Source organism: Helianthus annuus, chromosome 1, assembly GCF_002127325.2.
Source record: "Helianthus annuus cultivar XRQ/B chromosome 1, HanXRQr2.0-SUNRISE, whole genome shotgun sequence".
NCBI classification, from domain to species: Eukaryota; Viridiplantae; Streptophyta; class Magnoliopsida; order Asterales; family Asteraceae; genus Helianthus; species Helianthus annuus.
In genome coordinates, this window is record NC_035433.2 from 9077380 (window position 1) to 9095109 (window position 17730).

Consider the following 17730-nt stretch of genomic DNA (forward strand, 5'->3'; position numbering starts at 1 on the left):
TCTGGCACCACGCGCTCGAGTTCGCCACCTACCTTCTCAATATTCTACCAAAAAAATCGCACAACTTCCTCACCCCCACAACTCTTCTTTACAACTGCCTTCCTACCTACGAACACCTTCGAGTGTTCGGTTGCCTTTGCTTTCCTATCTTGCCTTCTACCACCATACATAAACTAGCCAATCACTCAAAGCCTTGTGTCTTTCTCGGTTACCCATCTAACCACCGAGGGTACAAGTGTTTTGATCTTTCCACCCACACCATATTCGTCTCTCGACACGTCCAATTCGAGGAAACAATCTTTCCCTTCCCACACCAAAAACCCACTTCCTTACCCACTTATAGCTTCCTTACCACCCCTCTACACCCACTTCTACGGCCACACGTTGGTTCGGCAACTGCTGGCCCATCCGACTCCGCAAACCCATTAGCCACGGCCCAACCCCAGACCACGGCCCAACCCCAGACTCCATCCCCATCTCATCAGCCACCTCTTTCAACCCAAACACAAACCGGCCCAACTACTGCCCCTTTCTCAGCTCCGCCCCAGTCCCCAACATCCCGTCCTCAGCCCACTAAAACATATTCTCGTCGCCCAGCTTCCTCCCGTACCCCTTCGGCCCAACTCCCACAGTCACCTACTTCTTCCGCTCCTTTGGCACCTCCCCCACCTCCCGAAACCTTCACTTCCGACCAGCTTAACCCCACTAATACCCATACCATGAGAACCCGCTCCATGGACGGTATTTCCAAACCTAAACACTTTCTTAATCTTAACACCACCACCGTCACTCCCGTTCCTAAAAACCCCCAGGTAGCCTTATCCACACCCGAATGGCATAAAGCCATGACTGACGAGTTTAGTGCACTTATTAAGAATGAGACTTGGGAGTTGGTTCCTCGTCTACCACACATGAATGTGATTCGCAGTATGTGGCTCTTTAAGCATAAATTTCGGTCGGACGGTAGCCTTGAGCGTTATAAGGCGCGCTTAGTTTGTGATGGGCGTACGCAACAGGTAGGTATTGATTGTGGTGACACCTTCAGCCCGGTGGTAAAACCCACTACCATTCGTACGGTTTTGTCTCTTGCCCTCTCTCAATCATGGCCGATCCATCAACTGGATGTTACTAATGCATTTTTACCTGGACATTTGCATGAGACCGTCTATATGTATCAACCAATGGGTTTTCGTCACCGTCAGTATCCAGATCATGTTTGCAGACTTAAGAAATCTCTTTATGGTCTAAAGCAAGCCCCGCGGGCGTGGTATCAACGTTTTACAGATTTTGACCTTCAACAGGGGTTCACTCAGTGCAGAACAGACACATCTTTGTTTATTTATCATCATGGCAGTGATATTGCTTACCTTTTAATATATGTAGACGACATTATCTTGACCACTTCGTCTAACGCATTACGCGACAGGCTCATGTCTACATTATCAGGAGAATTCGCCATGAAGGATTTGGGTCCTTTATCATATTTTTTGGGTATATCTGTTACTCGCACGGGCAACTCCATGTTTTTGTCACAAGCAGCCTATGCAAAGGACATCATCCAGTCGAGCAGCTATGGATTCTTGCAAACCTGCAGCGACTCCAGTTGATACACAGTCCAAACTTTCGGCCGAAGGATCCCTGTTTGATGACCCATCTTTGTTTCGCAGTCTTGCAGGAGCTTTGCAGTATCTTACTTTTACCAGACCAGATATCACATACAGTGTCCAGCAAATTTGTATACACATGCATTCTCTTCGGGTTGAACACTGGAATGCCTTGAAGCGGATCATTCGTTACATACAGGGAACACTTGATTTTGGTCTTACTTTGGGCCCTTCCACATCTCTTTCTCTCCGTGCTTACGCTGACGCTGACTGGGCTGGCTGCCCTGACACTTGGCGGTCTACCTCAGGTTACTGTGTCTATCTTGGCAACAATCTAATTTCTTGGTCATCTAAACGACAGTCTACCATCTCCCGCTCCAGTGCTGAAGCCGAATATCGTGGAGTTGCAAATGCTGTTGCTGAAATATGTTGGCTTCGCAATCTTCTCTTGGAGCTTCATCGCCCTCTCTCTCAGGCGACTGTTGTCTACTGTGATAACATTAGTGCTATTTATCTGTCCGGGAATCCAGTTCAACATCAACGAACCTAACATATCGAGCTCGATATTCACTTTGTTCGTGAGCATGTTCAGAAAGGCCTGGTTTGTATTCTCCACATCCCCTCTCGGTTTCAAATAGCTGACATCTTCACCAAGGGACTTCCAAAGATCCTGTTTGATGACTTTCGGTCCAGTCTAACCGTTCGCCTTCCTCCCGCTTCGACTGCGGGGGTGTAATAGAATCGATAGGAAATAATTGTAAATATAGAATAGATTGTCGTAATTATAGGAGAGATTGATTGTAAACTTATTCTCCAAAAAAAGAAGATCTGATGTATCCTTTATATATTGTTATTCAATTATCAATAACAGTCAAGGGATTGAACCATAATTCTTACAGAGTAGTTGTAGTTGTTATAATGGTGTTATCAAAAGGGTTGTCATATGTGTGGAATGAATGTGAAAATCCAGGTAGTATAATGTTATGTTATGCCTTTAACTTGTTGGTAATAAAACAAATTGAAATACTAATGTTGATAACAAGTTATGAAATGTTGAATTCTGACCCTTTATGATTTATAACATGGATTACATGTTTAATGGTATTTAATTCATGTATGAAATGTGTGATTAGAACTAATGTTGAGATTAAAAGCAGGTACGAGAAGTGCAGGATCGAAACAAACCGCTTTAGTCCAAAGATGTTGTAAAAGGATCAAAACAGATCGTTTAAGTCCAAGAATGTCACTAATACCTATTGTACTTCAAATGTAACCAATAACTTCTAGCTTTTATTATCGTTGGCAAGGACAGTCTCATTCTAACAAAAGAGTAATTTCATACGCCTCTAACGAATAATCAAGTGTTCTTTTAATCATAATGACATAACTGTAATATTGTAAATTGTAGTCAAGATACATAAATGAGAGTTACGGACAACCATAATAACTTTTAAATCATAACAACATAACTGTAATGTAGTAAATTGTTGTGAAGATACATAAATGAGAGTTATGGACAACCAAAGTAACTTTTAGACTGGAAGGTATGGGGGCCGGCCCTGCCCCGGCGAGCCTCGGCGCCGCACCCCCACACCGTCCCCCTCATGTCCGTCCCGTCTTCACCGTCGTCAAGAAGATGAAGTCGCCGGCCCTCCTTTCTTCTCTCTCTTGCATCTTTCTCTCTCCTCTCTTTCTCTCTCAAATCAAATCAATTTAATATTTTTTAATTGTTTTTATAAATTATGTGGGGCCCCATCTTCCACCCATTAGTCCATCCCCTTTAGGGCCATCCACCATCCCACTATCTAATCTAAAATCGGTTAAAAAACCGAACCGATTTTTTTGAAAAATCCAGTTCGGTTAATACCGGTCGTAAGTGTGTGACCGCCCATGAGTTGTTAAAATCAATACAATCCTCCATACGAGCGCAACATGAAGCTGAGATCCCAAATTGGTTCATCATATCCGTGAATCTGGATTCTCCGAGCATTCTTTTCCGATCACGATCGCTCTGCAATACGATCGTCACCACACGAAGAAGAAAGGTATATCGTTAATTATTCATTCAATAGTTACACACTGTAGATCTCATCGTATTTGATCTCAACAAACCCTAATTTATTGAAATTACACGATTCTTAATTTCCTTTGGAGTTATCGAGTACGTGGTTAGCTTATGATGTTGAAATTAACCGCTGCAACTGATTGAATTACGCCATATATGAATTCTATGCCACAGATCTGTTTGAACCCTACCTCTGCAAGTCGATAGATCTAATAATCAACTCTTATTGGTGATTAGGTGTTTGTGACTTGAAAAACATTGGATAAAAGCTATCAATAGTGCAAATTGCTACGTGTTAACTCCGACATCTCGTCTCGAGTTATTAATTGAGTCTCCAGTTCATCGTTTTTTAGTTTCACCGGCAACATAAGGATGAAACGGCGGGGTTTCCTTAAGTAAACAGCTGTAAAAGGGGTAGTATGAGTAGCCGTATGGTAGCCTGTCTCGTAAAAAAATGGTCCATTTTGTTGGCTGCTCATGAGCAAAACAACGTAGCTAGGCTTCCATCCAGCGGTTAAGCACTTAGGTTTGCCCGTTGGTTTTACAATGATAGCTAGTTTTCATCTTATAAGTAGTCTGGCTCTGGCATAAAAGATAAATATCTTGCCAGAAAAATTGCTTAGAAAAATCGCATCCTGTTCAGACACGATGGAATGAGGAAACCCATGAGCCAGTCAATTTCTTTGCCAAATGAGGCAACAACTGTTTTAGCCGTGAATGGATGAGATAGGGGGATAAAGTGAGCATATTCACTTAGTCGATCAACAATTACCAGCATCTTATCAAATCTGTTGGAAGGGGGTAAATTAACAATGAAGTCTAGCGATATGTCTTCCAAGATGCTTTGTGGGATCGGTAATGGATGTTGTAACCTTGATGGCGATAGGGTTTCATATTTATGTTTTTGGCACGTCAAGCAATTCTGCACAAATATCCGGACATCCTTCTTCATGTGAGGCCAATAATGATAAGCTGCAAGCCTGCAATTTTCTTTAAGGTTTTGAGAAAACCACCATGTCCTGCTAATGGTGTGGAATGTGCTTCATGGAGTATTACTTCACGAATAGTTGGGTTATAGGGGATGACCATCCGTCCTTTGTAAAGGAGAGTTTGACCGACCAACAAGTAATCTTACTCTTTTGTGGATCAAACTCCTCATCGATCTCTGTAACATCCAGGCAAATAAGGCATGGCAAAAGTGAGTAACTCAGCAGAATGAGGTCTTCTTGATAATGCGTCGGCACCTCGATTCTCTTTACTGGGCACGGTGGATAATAGAAAAGTCATAGGGCATCAGTTTTAACAGCAGGGCTGTGGTTCAGTGGTTGTGACTCTCTGTTCCAGCAAGAATTTAAGAGTTTTGTGGTCAGTCTTTATAAAAAAAATGTTGACCCGGTAGATGGTGATTCCACGTTTGATTTGCTAAAACGAGTGCCATATGCGGATTTAAACCGGTTGGAAGGTGAGAACCTCTTGCTAAAGTAAGCAACTGGATGATCCTCCTGAATCAGAAAAACGCCTAGACCTCCTGATCGACATGTACCCCTTCTACAGTGATCATGCCCCAAAAGTAGAACTTTAGCTTGACCGAAGCAGCATTTTGGATAATTTGGCAAAGATGTTTGGATAGTAACTCCAAAGCTGTTTGCAAGTGAGTAACATGTTGCTCCATATCTGAGCTATTAATCAAAATGTCATCCAAAAACACCGGCACAAAGACGCAAATATGGTCGAAAAAGATCATTCATAGCTGTCTGAAAAGTGGAGGAGGCATATTAGTAAGACCAAATAAAGGGCAATACCGTAAACTCGTAGCGTCCAGATCCAGAATGAGTCCTGAAAGCAGTCTTCTCAATATCGAAAGGGTTTACACGGATTTGATAGTACCCCACACGTAGATCTAACTTAGTAAATACCGTGGCTCCATATAAATCATCCAGCAACCATAAGCTTATTTAGAGCACGATAAGCAATGCAACGTGTTATCTTTTTTCTTAACTATAAGTACTGGGCTAGAAAAGGGGCTGGTGATTGGCTGAATGAACCCAGCCCATAGCAATATTTCCACTTGCCTCTTGATTTCAGTTTTTTGGGAAAACGGGCATCTATGTGGTCTGATGTTGGGTGGTACAGAATTGGCTAAAGAGGAATAACATGAAAATGAGAAAAAAATGAAGAAGTTTGGTTGGTTGTTCTTGAAATACTTGGTCAAACTTTTGGATAAGAGGCTGCAAGGCAATTGCTATTTCTTGTTTCTGTTCTGTCTCAATGCTAAGGTGCTGAAAAGCAGCTGATTTTTGAGGGCCAGAAGCCACCCCTAGTAAATTTGTATTTTTTACCATCCACAGTGAAGATACTAAACAAGTCCTTCCAATTAGCTTGGACGGTGTTTAATGTAGCTAACCATTGGATACCCAGGACCAAATCAGGGGGACAATCTCAAGATCGAATATTTATAACGAGAGGTCTGTACAAACCTCGCTACATCGGATAACATCCCTATTACTGATTTAGTGGAATTAATCATACAATGAACTTTCATGGTAGGCGGGTGTGAATTTCCCAAGATTGCATGCAAACTGATCTCAGCGACTTCCTCCTGCATTTCATCAGTATTAGTGGTTTTGTTATGGGGCTGCATTTCATCAGTATTTGTACCCTCCACCAGCACACTGAACATCTTCAGCTCTTATTCATTCTCTTTTGTGTTGCAGTTTTCCTTTGCGTGCACATTTACAGTTTTGCTGCCTTTCAACTTTCAACCCTCAAGATGGATGTTTATATCGGATGGTCCTGATGATCATGTGAGTGTGAATCTTTGCTTCTAGGTATCAATATTTACTTGCAGGTGCTTATTTTTTTCCCAATTCCCATATAATATTGTTAACTGCATAGATCAAGGTTTTTTTTTTTTTTTTTTTTTTTTTTTTTTTTTTTTTCTGTAAAGAGAGTTAAATAATCAATTGACAGGCCACAAATAAGTAGTTTTGCTGCCTTTCACGTCACTTCTGTTATGAACCCGTTCTTTTATATAGCCAGTGATGGACCAGGATTTTTATTTTTTACACTAAACTAATCTATGCAAGAGTGATTAATATAGTCTGTGTATTTATATATTACAGAAAGTAACATTAATTTTGATAAATAATGAGTTAACACCAAACAATTACATAATACCTAATGCCTAGGATGAATCAATTTAAAAAATAAGATATATTTCTAAACTTATAAAGAATGACAACTTAAACAAACACCCCCCCCCCCCCCCCCCCACACACACACACAACTAAATTCACGCTCTAATATAGCTTAGAAATGGTCTATCTGGTACTGGTATCAACTTCACAATCCAACCAATGGGCCATGATAACGCTGCAATTGCTATACAAATTCCCCATTGTCCCCAATTCAATTTCTCTGTATCTGCAAAATCCTTTAGGACCTCCACCATCACAATCTGAAGAATAACTGTCACCCCAATAATCCCCATAAATAACCGATTCTTGTGAAGACCTTCAAACACATTCTGCTTCTCCAGTTTCCTTGAGTTGAATTCATTGAACACTTGGCAGAAAACAAATGTATTGAAGATAATAGTATTCTTCACCCTCTCGTCTACGTTAAATATTGATTTACCTCTGAACTGAAAAGTCAAAAGAACTGTTATCTGGTACATAGATTGTGCCAATAGGTTCCTCCACATAACATTTGTTATAAGCGGTGCAACTCGCCCCACTGGCGGATGATCCATGAGTTCGTTAGTGGGCCGTTCAGTAGCAAGTGCCAAAGCACCTAAAGTGTCCATAATTAGGTTAACCCACAATAGTTGAACCGCGGTTAAGGGAACGTCACCAGCAGAAACAGCTGCAACGAAGTTGATTACAAGAGCTGCAACATTTACTGTAAGTTGAAACTGAATGAACTTTTGGATGTTGTTGTACACACATCGACCCCACCTTAACACAGTGGCAACAGAACCGAAATCGTCATCTAAAATGACAATGTCTGAGCTTTCCTTAGCTACTTCGGTCCCTTGAATCCCCATTGAAAGTCCAATGTCTGCTTCTTTTAGAGCCGGTGCATCGTTTGTACCGTCACCTGTGACCGCAACCACATGACCTTTCTTTTTTAAACACTGAACCATTAAGAGCTTGTCAAATGGAGATGATCTTGCCATTACTTTGATGTTTTCAACCTTTTCCATTCTCTCATCGTCTGTGAAATTACGAAATTGTTCACCTTCTATTACTTCTTCTTTGTTGACTTGTTGACCGGGTTTAAGTATCCCACATTCTGTGGCTATGGCTTTTGCTGTGAAAACATTGTCTCCGGTTATCATCTTAATCTCGACCCCTGCAGACCTGCATGCATCGATTGCCAGTTTTGCCCCTGGTCTACACGGGTCCTTGATCCCGATTATACCGAGCAAAGTCAACCCTTCTTCACTTAGTGTATCATCTTCCTTATGGGCAAAGGCAATGCACCTGAGGCTACTTGCAGCCATCCCTTGAATTATATTCTCAAACTGTGTCTTCTCTTCATGGTTTATCGGCTTTTTCATCCCGCTCTTCTGATAATAATTTGAACACATTGCTAGTACCATCTCAGCTGCTCCTTTCCAGTGGACATGTATAGTGTTATCTTTTTTGTTCATAACCGAAACACCACTTCGTTTCTTCTCGGAATTAAAGGTTTCCACATGAACAATTGTAGAATCTTTTTTCAGTTTTTCCATATCCATACCCAAATTTGTAACAGCCCATGAAAGTATTGCTTTTTCTGTAGGACTTCCTGAATATTCTGGTGTGGTTTCGGCTCCTGAAACGGATTTGTAAACGCTACCGGTAGTGTTTAAGCCGACTCCCTGATGGTAATGCTCAAGGACTTTGGGGTCAATTACATTGGAAGAATCATCTTCAATGAGATCAAAACCAAGCCAAAACTTTGTGACTTTCATTTGATTCATGGTTAAAGTACCGGTTTTATCGGTGCATATAACAGTGGCGGAACCCATGGTTTCACAGGCAGATAACTTCCTAACCATGGCTTGATCAGCCATCATTCTCTTCATAGAGTAAGCAAGCGTGAGTGTGACGGCTAACGGCAGGCCTTCTGGGATTGCCACCACGACTATCGTTACGGCCGCCGCAAAAATCCGTGTCACTGAGTTAAGTATTTCGTTTGTACTAGTGCGTTTCCCGTTATACTCACGGTTCCCGTCCTCATCTTCCGTGTTCCCAGTGAAATAACGTATTAACATAACTACAAGAACAAGAAAAGCAACCGCAAGGCCTACTTTCCCGATCGAGGAAGTTAGTTTATTAAGACGGGATTGTAGTGGTGTTTGCTCATCAGAATCACCGGTTATCGAGCTCATCATCTTGCCCCATGCGGTGTTCATCCCGACTGATATCACAAGCATCTGACCATGCCCGTCAGCCACTTTTGAACCCGAGAATAAAAACGGATGCCTGATGGCATCAATATCTATATGATCACTCTCACCCGTCATACTCGATTCATCAACTAGCAAAGAATGCCCGTCTATGAACAACCCGTCAGCCGGAATTTGATCACCAATGTTAAGAATTACAACATCGCCCACCACGACATCGAAAATAGAAATCTTTTGCCTCCTTCCTTCTCTTATAACATCTATTTTTATATTATTGCTAATTTTCGACAAATTATCAAACTGTTTTTCTTGTCGGAAGTTACTAACCGCCGACACAATAATAACTAGAATAACTGCCACAAAGATGCTACCACCTTCATACCACCCTTCTTTAGCTCCTTCCTCTTTGATACCAAAGCCTAAAGAAAGGACGGCACATGCTAGCAGTATGATTATGGTGGTGTCTTTAAAAGCTTCCACCATAAAATAAACGAGCCCTTTGAGGGGCGGTTTTTGGTATGTATTGGAACCAAATGTGATCTTTCTTTCCTCAATATCTTGTGTGATAATGCCATTATCAAGAGTGGTGTGAAGAGATTTAGCTAAACCCGTGACACCGTTAAAGGTGTGAAGGAGCTCAAGATCTTTGCTTTTGACCACGTTGGCAAGGTCAACCTGGTCAATGCTTGAAAATCGTTCACTATGGTCATCAGGATTGATAACGGGTGGGTTGATTTTAAGAGAGGTGTATGATGAAGATGCTACTATCTCCGAAATCGGGTAACGAGCTAGCTTCTTGGAAACTTTTCCAAAGGATAACATAGTGTTTGAGAAGTGTATAGAGAAGTAAGCTAAACGCCATCGTTTTTGAGCTTTTGTGAGTGTTAACGTGCTTATGTTATATACCAATGCTCGAATATCGCATTGGGAAGCGATTTCAGCAACCATTTTTCGAAAATTTTCAAAAGAAGAGGGAAAATTTTTCTCAGTTGGAAGAAGATGGTATGAAAGATTGTCATTCTGGTGTTTCCTGGATGCATCCTCTTATACTGAAATATTTCCATTCTGGAAATTGCCAGGAACCTGCTCTATGAAAAACCTTTGGCTATTTATAAGAGAAAATTTGTGTTCTATAATATAATATTTGAGTGAATTTCAAGGATTGTCCTTTATCTTTATACTCATTTTCAGGCGCTGTCCTTTATGTTTAAAATTGACGAGTTTTGTCCTTTATGTTTTCATATCATACACGTTTTGTCCTTTAGGCCTAACCTAGTTAGTTTTTTCAGTTAAAATTGGTCATGTGCTTTGCACATGAGGACATTTTTGTCAATTCAAAGGTTGCAGAAGCTTTGAGCTGTAAATCTGCCGTTGAATTTACCTTTGAATTGACAAAAATGCTCTCATGTGCAAAGCATATGACCAAATTTAACTGAAAAAACTAATTGGGTTAGGCCTAAAGGACAAAACGTGTATGATATGAAAATATAAAGGACAAAACTCGTCAATTTTGAACATAAAGGACAACGCCTGAAAATAGGTATAAAGATAAAGGACAATGAAATTCACTCATAATATTTTAAGTAGAACAGGTATTTAAGAATGACTAAACAAATATTAATGTTCTCAAACTTTGGTTTGTGTATACGTTAACTTTATTACAATTGTTTATGGTATTTTTTAAAGAAAAACAATGAAGTATATTAGTTGTTACTATTTGAATATTAATATGGAGATGTGAAACGGATTAATGAGCAATGAGGTGTACGCCTGCAGTTTGCTGGTCAACCAAACCGCCTTCCCATTTATGGACCTCGTTTATGTCGGCTGCAACCACAAACCATCCTAAAAATTGGATGAATGAAAGATATTCTGTAACAATGTATATATTAAATACTTATATATGTAATAAATTGCTTCTGATAATACAACGTTAAACATGAACCGGGTTAAAAATGTATGCGTTGATTATTATTTGTCCTGACGTGGGGCTGTTTCCAATTAATCTGGAGTGACAGCCGGATTTAGCCTGCTTTCCACACAAGCCTGCGACTCGTTCTAACATTTTTTGCGTGAACAACGCCTTAAACGACGTAGTTAGCTTTTGAAAAAAGACAAAAGGGTTTTAAGAAATCATGAAAGCTATATAATTAGAGGTGAAGGTTTATTACGAACTAAAAAAAAGGTGAGGAATCGGAGGGAACCGGTTTAAATAGTTTCGATTGAACTCATTTTAGCGGAGTTTAAACCGGCTCGTCGAACCCATTTAGTGTTTAGAGTTTAGTTTTTTTAGGATTTAGCTTTAAAGTTTACCTTAGGGTTTATAGTTTAGATTTAAGGATTTAGCTTTTATATTTTAGCATCAAAGTTTTGAGTTTAGGGTTCTTGGTTAGGTTGAACGAGCTGGTTCCAACGCTGCTGTAATGAGCTCATTCGGAGCGAGTTTGAGTTGTTCCCGTTATATAAATAACTCTGATTCTAAGGCTATTGTGAACAGTGGCGAAGTTTGAAAATTTTCACCGGGGGGTCGGATGTCACCGGACCTAAAAGTATATACCTAAAAAATATTTTTTTACAAAAACAGGGGGTCTAAAAAATTCTATACGAAACGTACATACATAACACTACTGAGCGAAAAGTTCGGGGGGTCGGGCGCCCCATCCGGCCCCTCATAGCTGCGCCACTGATTGTGAAAGGTTGCTCAACTATATAAAATAGGCCCTAGCCTAAGCTAAGGCCCTAGGTTAGGGTAGGGCCTTAACATTGTTAGGCTGGAGGGTGTGGTATAAAGCACTTAGTGGCTTTATCATGCCACATTGGATTCACCTAGGTGCCACGTCATATGGGGGCTTTAAAGCCACTCCCTTTAACTTGTTTGCAATGGTTTAAAGCCCCCTTATTAAACAAAATTAAAAAAAAAAGATTTTATTGATTGAAAAGAGGCGAGCTCCACCTACACACCCCTTTATCTCTCTTTAATACAATGGGGAGACCCTTTAGCGCCCCCCATTTAATTTTGAGGGGATGGTGGATAGCGCCTAGGGCCGCCATAAATGTTGAGGTGGCAGGGTGGCGTTAAGCCACACCCTGTGGCCTTATAAGGGTGGACGGAGTCATGGCGGGGAGTGGATGCAGGGACCAAGTTTGCCGATCGGGATATTGCCGCCACTCCCCATTCGATGTTCGGTGAATGATTAAATCGGTGACTACTCACCGATGCAGGAAGAGAAGGGGTAGAGGAGAGAGAGAGAGTTAATAGTGGGCTCCACTTTTTTTCAACCAATCACATTTTTTTTAAATTGTTTACCACTCTTTATGTGTTTGATAATTGCTAGTGATTCAGTGCAAAATGAGAAATAGAATGGGAACTTGACATGTCATGATATTATTGACTAGAGTATAACTCAAACACTCTAAAGTGTTGAATGACTCCCTCCATCCTAAATAGCAATTCAAAGAACGCAAATTGCTTTAGCAAATGTCAATCAAAGGTTTTTTTTTTTTTTTTTTTTTTGGTTTTGCTTTTTTTTCTTTATGTTGTGCTTTTGATTTTTGTTTTTTTATTTCCTTAACTTATTTTTTTTATTACATTAACTTAATTTTTTATACTTATCATCTCGACTTTTATGTGCTTATTTTTTTTATGTATGTGGTAAATATATAATACGTTTTAATAATTATTTTATGTAAGGTTTCGATTGGTCTACTTTTTTAATAGGCGTTTAAAATTCGAGCTACTTTACATTTCGACGTTGTCACAACGCGAGATACCATTATTTAATTTTAAAAACACTATTTTCTTGAGTGCTTATTTTTAGCTACGTTCCGATATAAATCAAAGTTGGTTTATGTTTCGACGTAAAATTTTCTCGGTAATTAGTCATGTCAAATATTACAAGTTCTTATGCTTATTTTTAGCCGTGTTTTCAGTTGGTCTACGTTTTGACGTAAATTTTGTTCGGAAACAAGTCGTGTCAAATATTTGAAGGTATAAATTCGAGTTATTATAAGTTTCGGCACCGTCGCCGCAACGCACGGCGGGGTTAAAATACTAGTTATATACTAAATCCGACATCTATTTTTTTATCATGGAGTTTCTTGCTCTTGTAGACATTAGAAAGTGTTTGAGATTAGTCATTTTGGGCATTAACAAATTGTTAGTATACTTAGGAAGTGTTTTCTCTTAACTAAAACTTACTCAAACCTAAACATGCGTGATTGTGTGCCTTTTAGAAATCGTATATACGTTTGTGTGATATGGTATATATAATTAACTTTTTTATTGTAGGAATATATATTTATACAATAAAATGTACATTCAGGCTTCGAGCCAACTCGAAGCATAAAGCCTTGTGTTGAACTCGTTTATTAAACTAGACTCAGTTTTAATTGTCTAAATCCGAGTACGTCAATTCAAGCTTTTAACGAGCCTCTCTTGTCGCAATCACCTATCAAAGTGAATGTGTTTTGGCTCATGTATCAACATGGGATTTGTTTATATGTGTAAAATCTAGGGCAATAAATGGCTCTTTTCATAGAAGGTTGATGCAAAGTTGGTTAAGTGTTTGCAAAATACGTATGACAGACATCAAATATATTACGTAATGATGATGACGTTAGTTTCTGACAATTTCCAACAAACACATGTTGGTGGAACTGCCCAGACTTGAATAAGTTGGGTTTCCTAGATAGCAAAAGAAAATTACAAGTGTCATCTTAAACAAAGACTAAAACCTTGGGAGACCAATTGAGTACTTTCTTAGCATTTGTTGAGTTTCTTTTTGCTTTTTAGGAGGGAATTTGTGACTACACACACATTGTTATCAGGGAAAGTGTAAAATACAATAGAGCTTATCGTGCGATGCGTACGTGAACATGATATTGCGCCGCGTGTCGCTCTCATAACGTGCGTGATTATGTATATAACGTGCGTAAATCTGAAACACCTGAATACTCCGGAACTTGGGTAAGTCGGAACTCAAGTAAATCAGAACTTATGTGAAATTATGAAATAACGTGCATGATTATGTATTGTAACGTGCGTAATTATGCAAATAACGTGCGTGATTATGTATATAGCGTGCAGATTTCGGAACTATATGGCGTAATCCAGAATACTTGAATACTCCGGAACTTGGGTATTTCGGAACTCAAGTAATTCGGAACTTATGTGAAATTATGCAATAACATGTGTGATTATGTATATAACGTGCGGAATTCGGAACTATATGGTGAAATCCGGAATACTTGAATACTCCGGGACTTTGGGTAATTCGGAACTTATGTGCGGCTGTGATAGTCGCGTACGCATCGCACGATAAGAAACATTGTACGTTAACAGCCTCTTATTATTAAGTATATGAATTAATGCTTCAAGTGCATAAAAGCATCGAAGTGGATGTTAAAATTGCTTTCGATCCTAGGATTCCTATGTCATTTGTGTGTATGTATAATTATGAAACACAACCATATTGACAATAATCTCAAAGCCCAAAATTACGTACATATAATTATCTTTAGAGATTGGAGGAAAATAGAGAAATCGAGCCAGGGCCTTTACTTTATTTCACTCCCCTTTGAAGCCGACTCTGAGTGGATAGAAACCTCCACTGACTAGCTACCCTACAACCTTTATTAACCACTAACCCGCCCATCACCACACCACAACCTAACTCATATTTCTTAAGTGCTAGCCACCAGATCCACCTAACTAAATCACCATCATACCCGAGTCACCACTTTTGATCACCAAATCGCACCCACATTACCCAAAAAGAAACTAATATGTGACAAACCTATATCTAAACGCAACTTGGTACCTAACCAGTTGAAAATCATAACACATTGTAAATTGGAACCCATCTTAAATACGTTCTCCACATGTTGCAATCTATGTCAAAATCCGAAAAAGCCACAAAAAACCATAACTCATATGGTGCAAGTGAATATGAATCCGGCGGGTTGGTGACGTAAGTGAAAGACTGAAAGGGGTTGTTGCAGCACAAGGAAATGGATTAGGAGGTGATATAGTTTAGTTAAGGGTTTGAAAGGCGGCATCGTTAATAGGTGTTTATCGTTCAGAATGGACGGTTTTTATGCTAAATTGAAGCCAATTCATTAGTAACGGTTTTATAACATTGTAAACCAAGACCAGATTGTTAGTATTTAGAGCTGAACCAAAGCAAATTGATACCAACGTTCTAGCATCTATTTGGTTTCACAAGAAGAATATTAGAAGTCAAACAACTGCCAACATTACCTCTAAGTTTTAAGTGTAAAACAAAACCGTCTGCCTGTAAATCAGTCGGAACAAAATATCAGTTAAAGTTGTGAACAATCTGTTGGGTATTCATGGTGATCAGTTAAAATTTTATTTATCAAAACCCGGTTCAATAAATAATAGTCAATTAATTAAGCAAGTTAATCAATAAAATGCAACGGAAAATAAACGAGTGGTCAACAATTAATGAATCCCGACAGGATCCTGTTACATACGAATACGAGCACACTAATAAGATTATCTAACTACTAATGAGAAAGATATTCCTTGGTTATAAAACTAGCCGGTTGAGACACTGAAGTTCAACGAACATAAGCTAGTGAAATGAACTACAAAACGTGGGTAGGCGGTGGTGAGTGACCGTTGTGGGTGTTTCAGAGAGTTTTGTGTAATCTTACTCACTCCTAATGCAAGTCCATACTCTTCTTTATATAGATCTCGGAGATCCATGCATGTGCGACAAGTGGCGGATATGCATGCATTAATTCGACAAGTGTCGAGGCAATGCGTGCATGCGTGACAAGTGTCGAGGCAATGCGTGCATGATCGACAAGTGTCAAGGCAATGTGCATGTGCGACAAGTGGCGAGGATGAGTTGCATGTTTGCACCGGTTCATGTACCTGTCTCACTCGATCCATGTACCCGTATCTCATTTAATACCCGCAATAAGTTTATTTATTAAAATAAACAATTATATTGTTAATAACAAGTATTAATAATATAAACCCGTTCACGATCATAAATATAATTATGATCCATTTCCGCATATTATTAGTAATAATCAGTTAAGTAGATTTTAGTTCGTTGCCCATGGTGTAACTCTTACGGGTCATAACTCAGTCGGTCGCGTTAATTAATCTGACCGATCCATTTTTGCAACAGTCTCCCATTTGGACGGTTTTCGATTAAGGTCCTTAACGCTGATAGCCAGAGGCGTTCTAGCTACACATGGCTGCCCCAACGAGTTATGACACTTTAAAGTCATTAACGAAAACATCTTGGAACATTCTGTTGCAAGACAATGAGCTTATGATAATCGTTGTCCTCTATCCTTTCTATATATGACATCAATTGAACAATGAGACATGGATTACATTCAGTCTCACATGGTGTTCAATCATTATTGTTCTTGTTCAAGAATCAAAGTGGTCCAATCAAACACACAGTAAGTTTGAGTAAGGCCTTACACTTAACTAGTTTGAATCAACGAGGGCGACCTAATGTCTAACTGTTACATATAATGTAAGAGTACAAAATCCCATATTAACTACATACAACTCCCACTGAACTTCAGAACTACTCCCAACCAATGCCTTTATGACTGACAGTTACGCGATAGCGGTTGACATTGATCAAAGAATAGTCTTTAGTAAACGAAAGTTCTAGTATGTATCTCAGGTCAGGGGATATTAAACGAGTATACCAAAATTAAAACATCTTATGACTAAGATCCATGAAGATGATTAGTTACATCCACCGTCATTCATAATGAGGTCTGTGAGTTTGGAAGTCAACTTTTTGAGTCGAAAGTTAGAATAGTCTTAATTCAGAGTTGTTCTCACGAGTCTGACCAACTATGGACAATGTAGAATACAACATTCATGGATTAAACGTGTTAAAATCGAACAGAATTGTAGGAATCATATTTTGAATTTAACCACTAAATCAAAAGTGAATTCAAAAGGTACAACTGTTTGAATGTTCGTACATTCAAATACTAAATCAGAACAAATGGCTAGCTAATCTAAGACCGATAGCATTCCTGTGAAGGTCATCGGTTTAGTGAACGAGTCTGCTAGGTTTCGATCTGTGTCTATCTTGCTTATTATGATGTCTCATCGTTCCAGTATTTCCCGTATATAGTGGAACTTTCTTAGAATGTGCTTGGCCCTGGGATGAGATCTGGGCTCTGTGGCTTGACTAATGGCTCCTGTGTTATCACAGAACACCTCGTTTGGTTTCTTAATACTTGGAACCACATCGCGGTTGGTGATGAACTTCTTCATCCAGCTTCTTTTTCAGTATTTGATGCAGCTATATATTCGAATTCGGTGGTAGAATCCGCCACTACACTATGTTTGGAGCTTTTCCAACAAATAACTCCTCCATTGAGAGTGAATACAAATCCTGATTGTGAACGAGAATCATCCTGGTCACTTTGGAAGCTAACGTCAGTGTAACACCTTACAGTGAGCTCTTCTTCCACTCCTCCAAACACTAAGAACATATCTTTGGTTCTTCTCAAGTACCTCAGGATGTTCTTTACTGCAGTCAAATGGGCAATGCAAGGACTTTTCCGAAAACGACTGGTTATGCTTAAAGCATACGGGACTGTAAGACCCCGTGTATAATACTAAAATTTATAAGTTAGAACCTTACATTTCG

General features: G+C 39.5%; 1 protein-coding gene and 1 long non-coding RNA gene across 3 annotated transcripts; one reads left to right on the top strand and one right to left on the bottom strand.

Annotated features, from left to right (window-relative positions):
* Window positions 1-3451: 3451 nt before the first annotated feature.
* On the top strand, window positions 3452-5830 carry LOC118482643. Of its 2 annotated transcripts, none has more exons than XR_004868736.1 (2): window positions 3452-3649; window positions 3844-5830. It is a non-coding gene; the product is annotated as an uncharacterized LOC118482643 (long non-coding RNA). The 2 variants fall into 2 exon arrangements; XR_004868735.1 differs by having other exon boundaries at window positions 3462-3649; window positions 3907-5830.
* A 741-nt stretch (window positions 5831-6571) lies between these two features.
* On the bottom strand, window positions 6572-10061 carry LOC110863689 (calcium-transporting ATPase 12, plasma membrane-type-like). Its single transcript, XM_022113047.2, has one exon. It carries the CDS (start codon window positions 10010-10012, stop codon window positions 6962-6964), a length of 3051 nt encoding a protein of 1016 aa, XP_021968739.1. The 5' UTR covers window positions 10013-10061; the 3' UTR covers window positions 6572-6961.
* Window positions 10062-17730: the final 7669 nt, after the last annotated feature.

Coding starts and splice junctions, on each gene's coding strand:
- LOC110863689 (XM_022113047.2), bottom strand. CDS start 10,012: ATGGTTGCTGAAATCGCTTCCCAATGCGATATTCGAGCATTGGTATAT.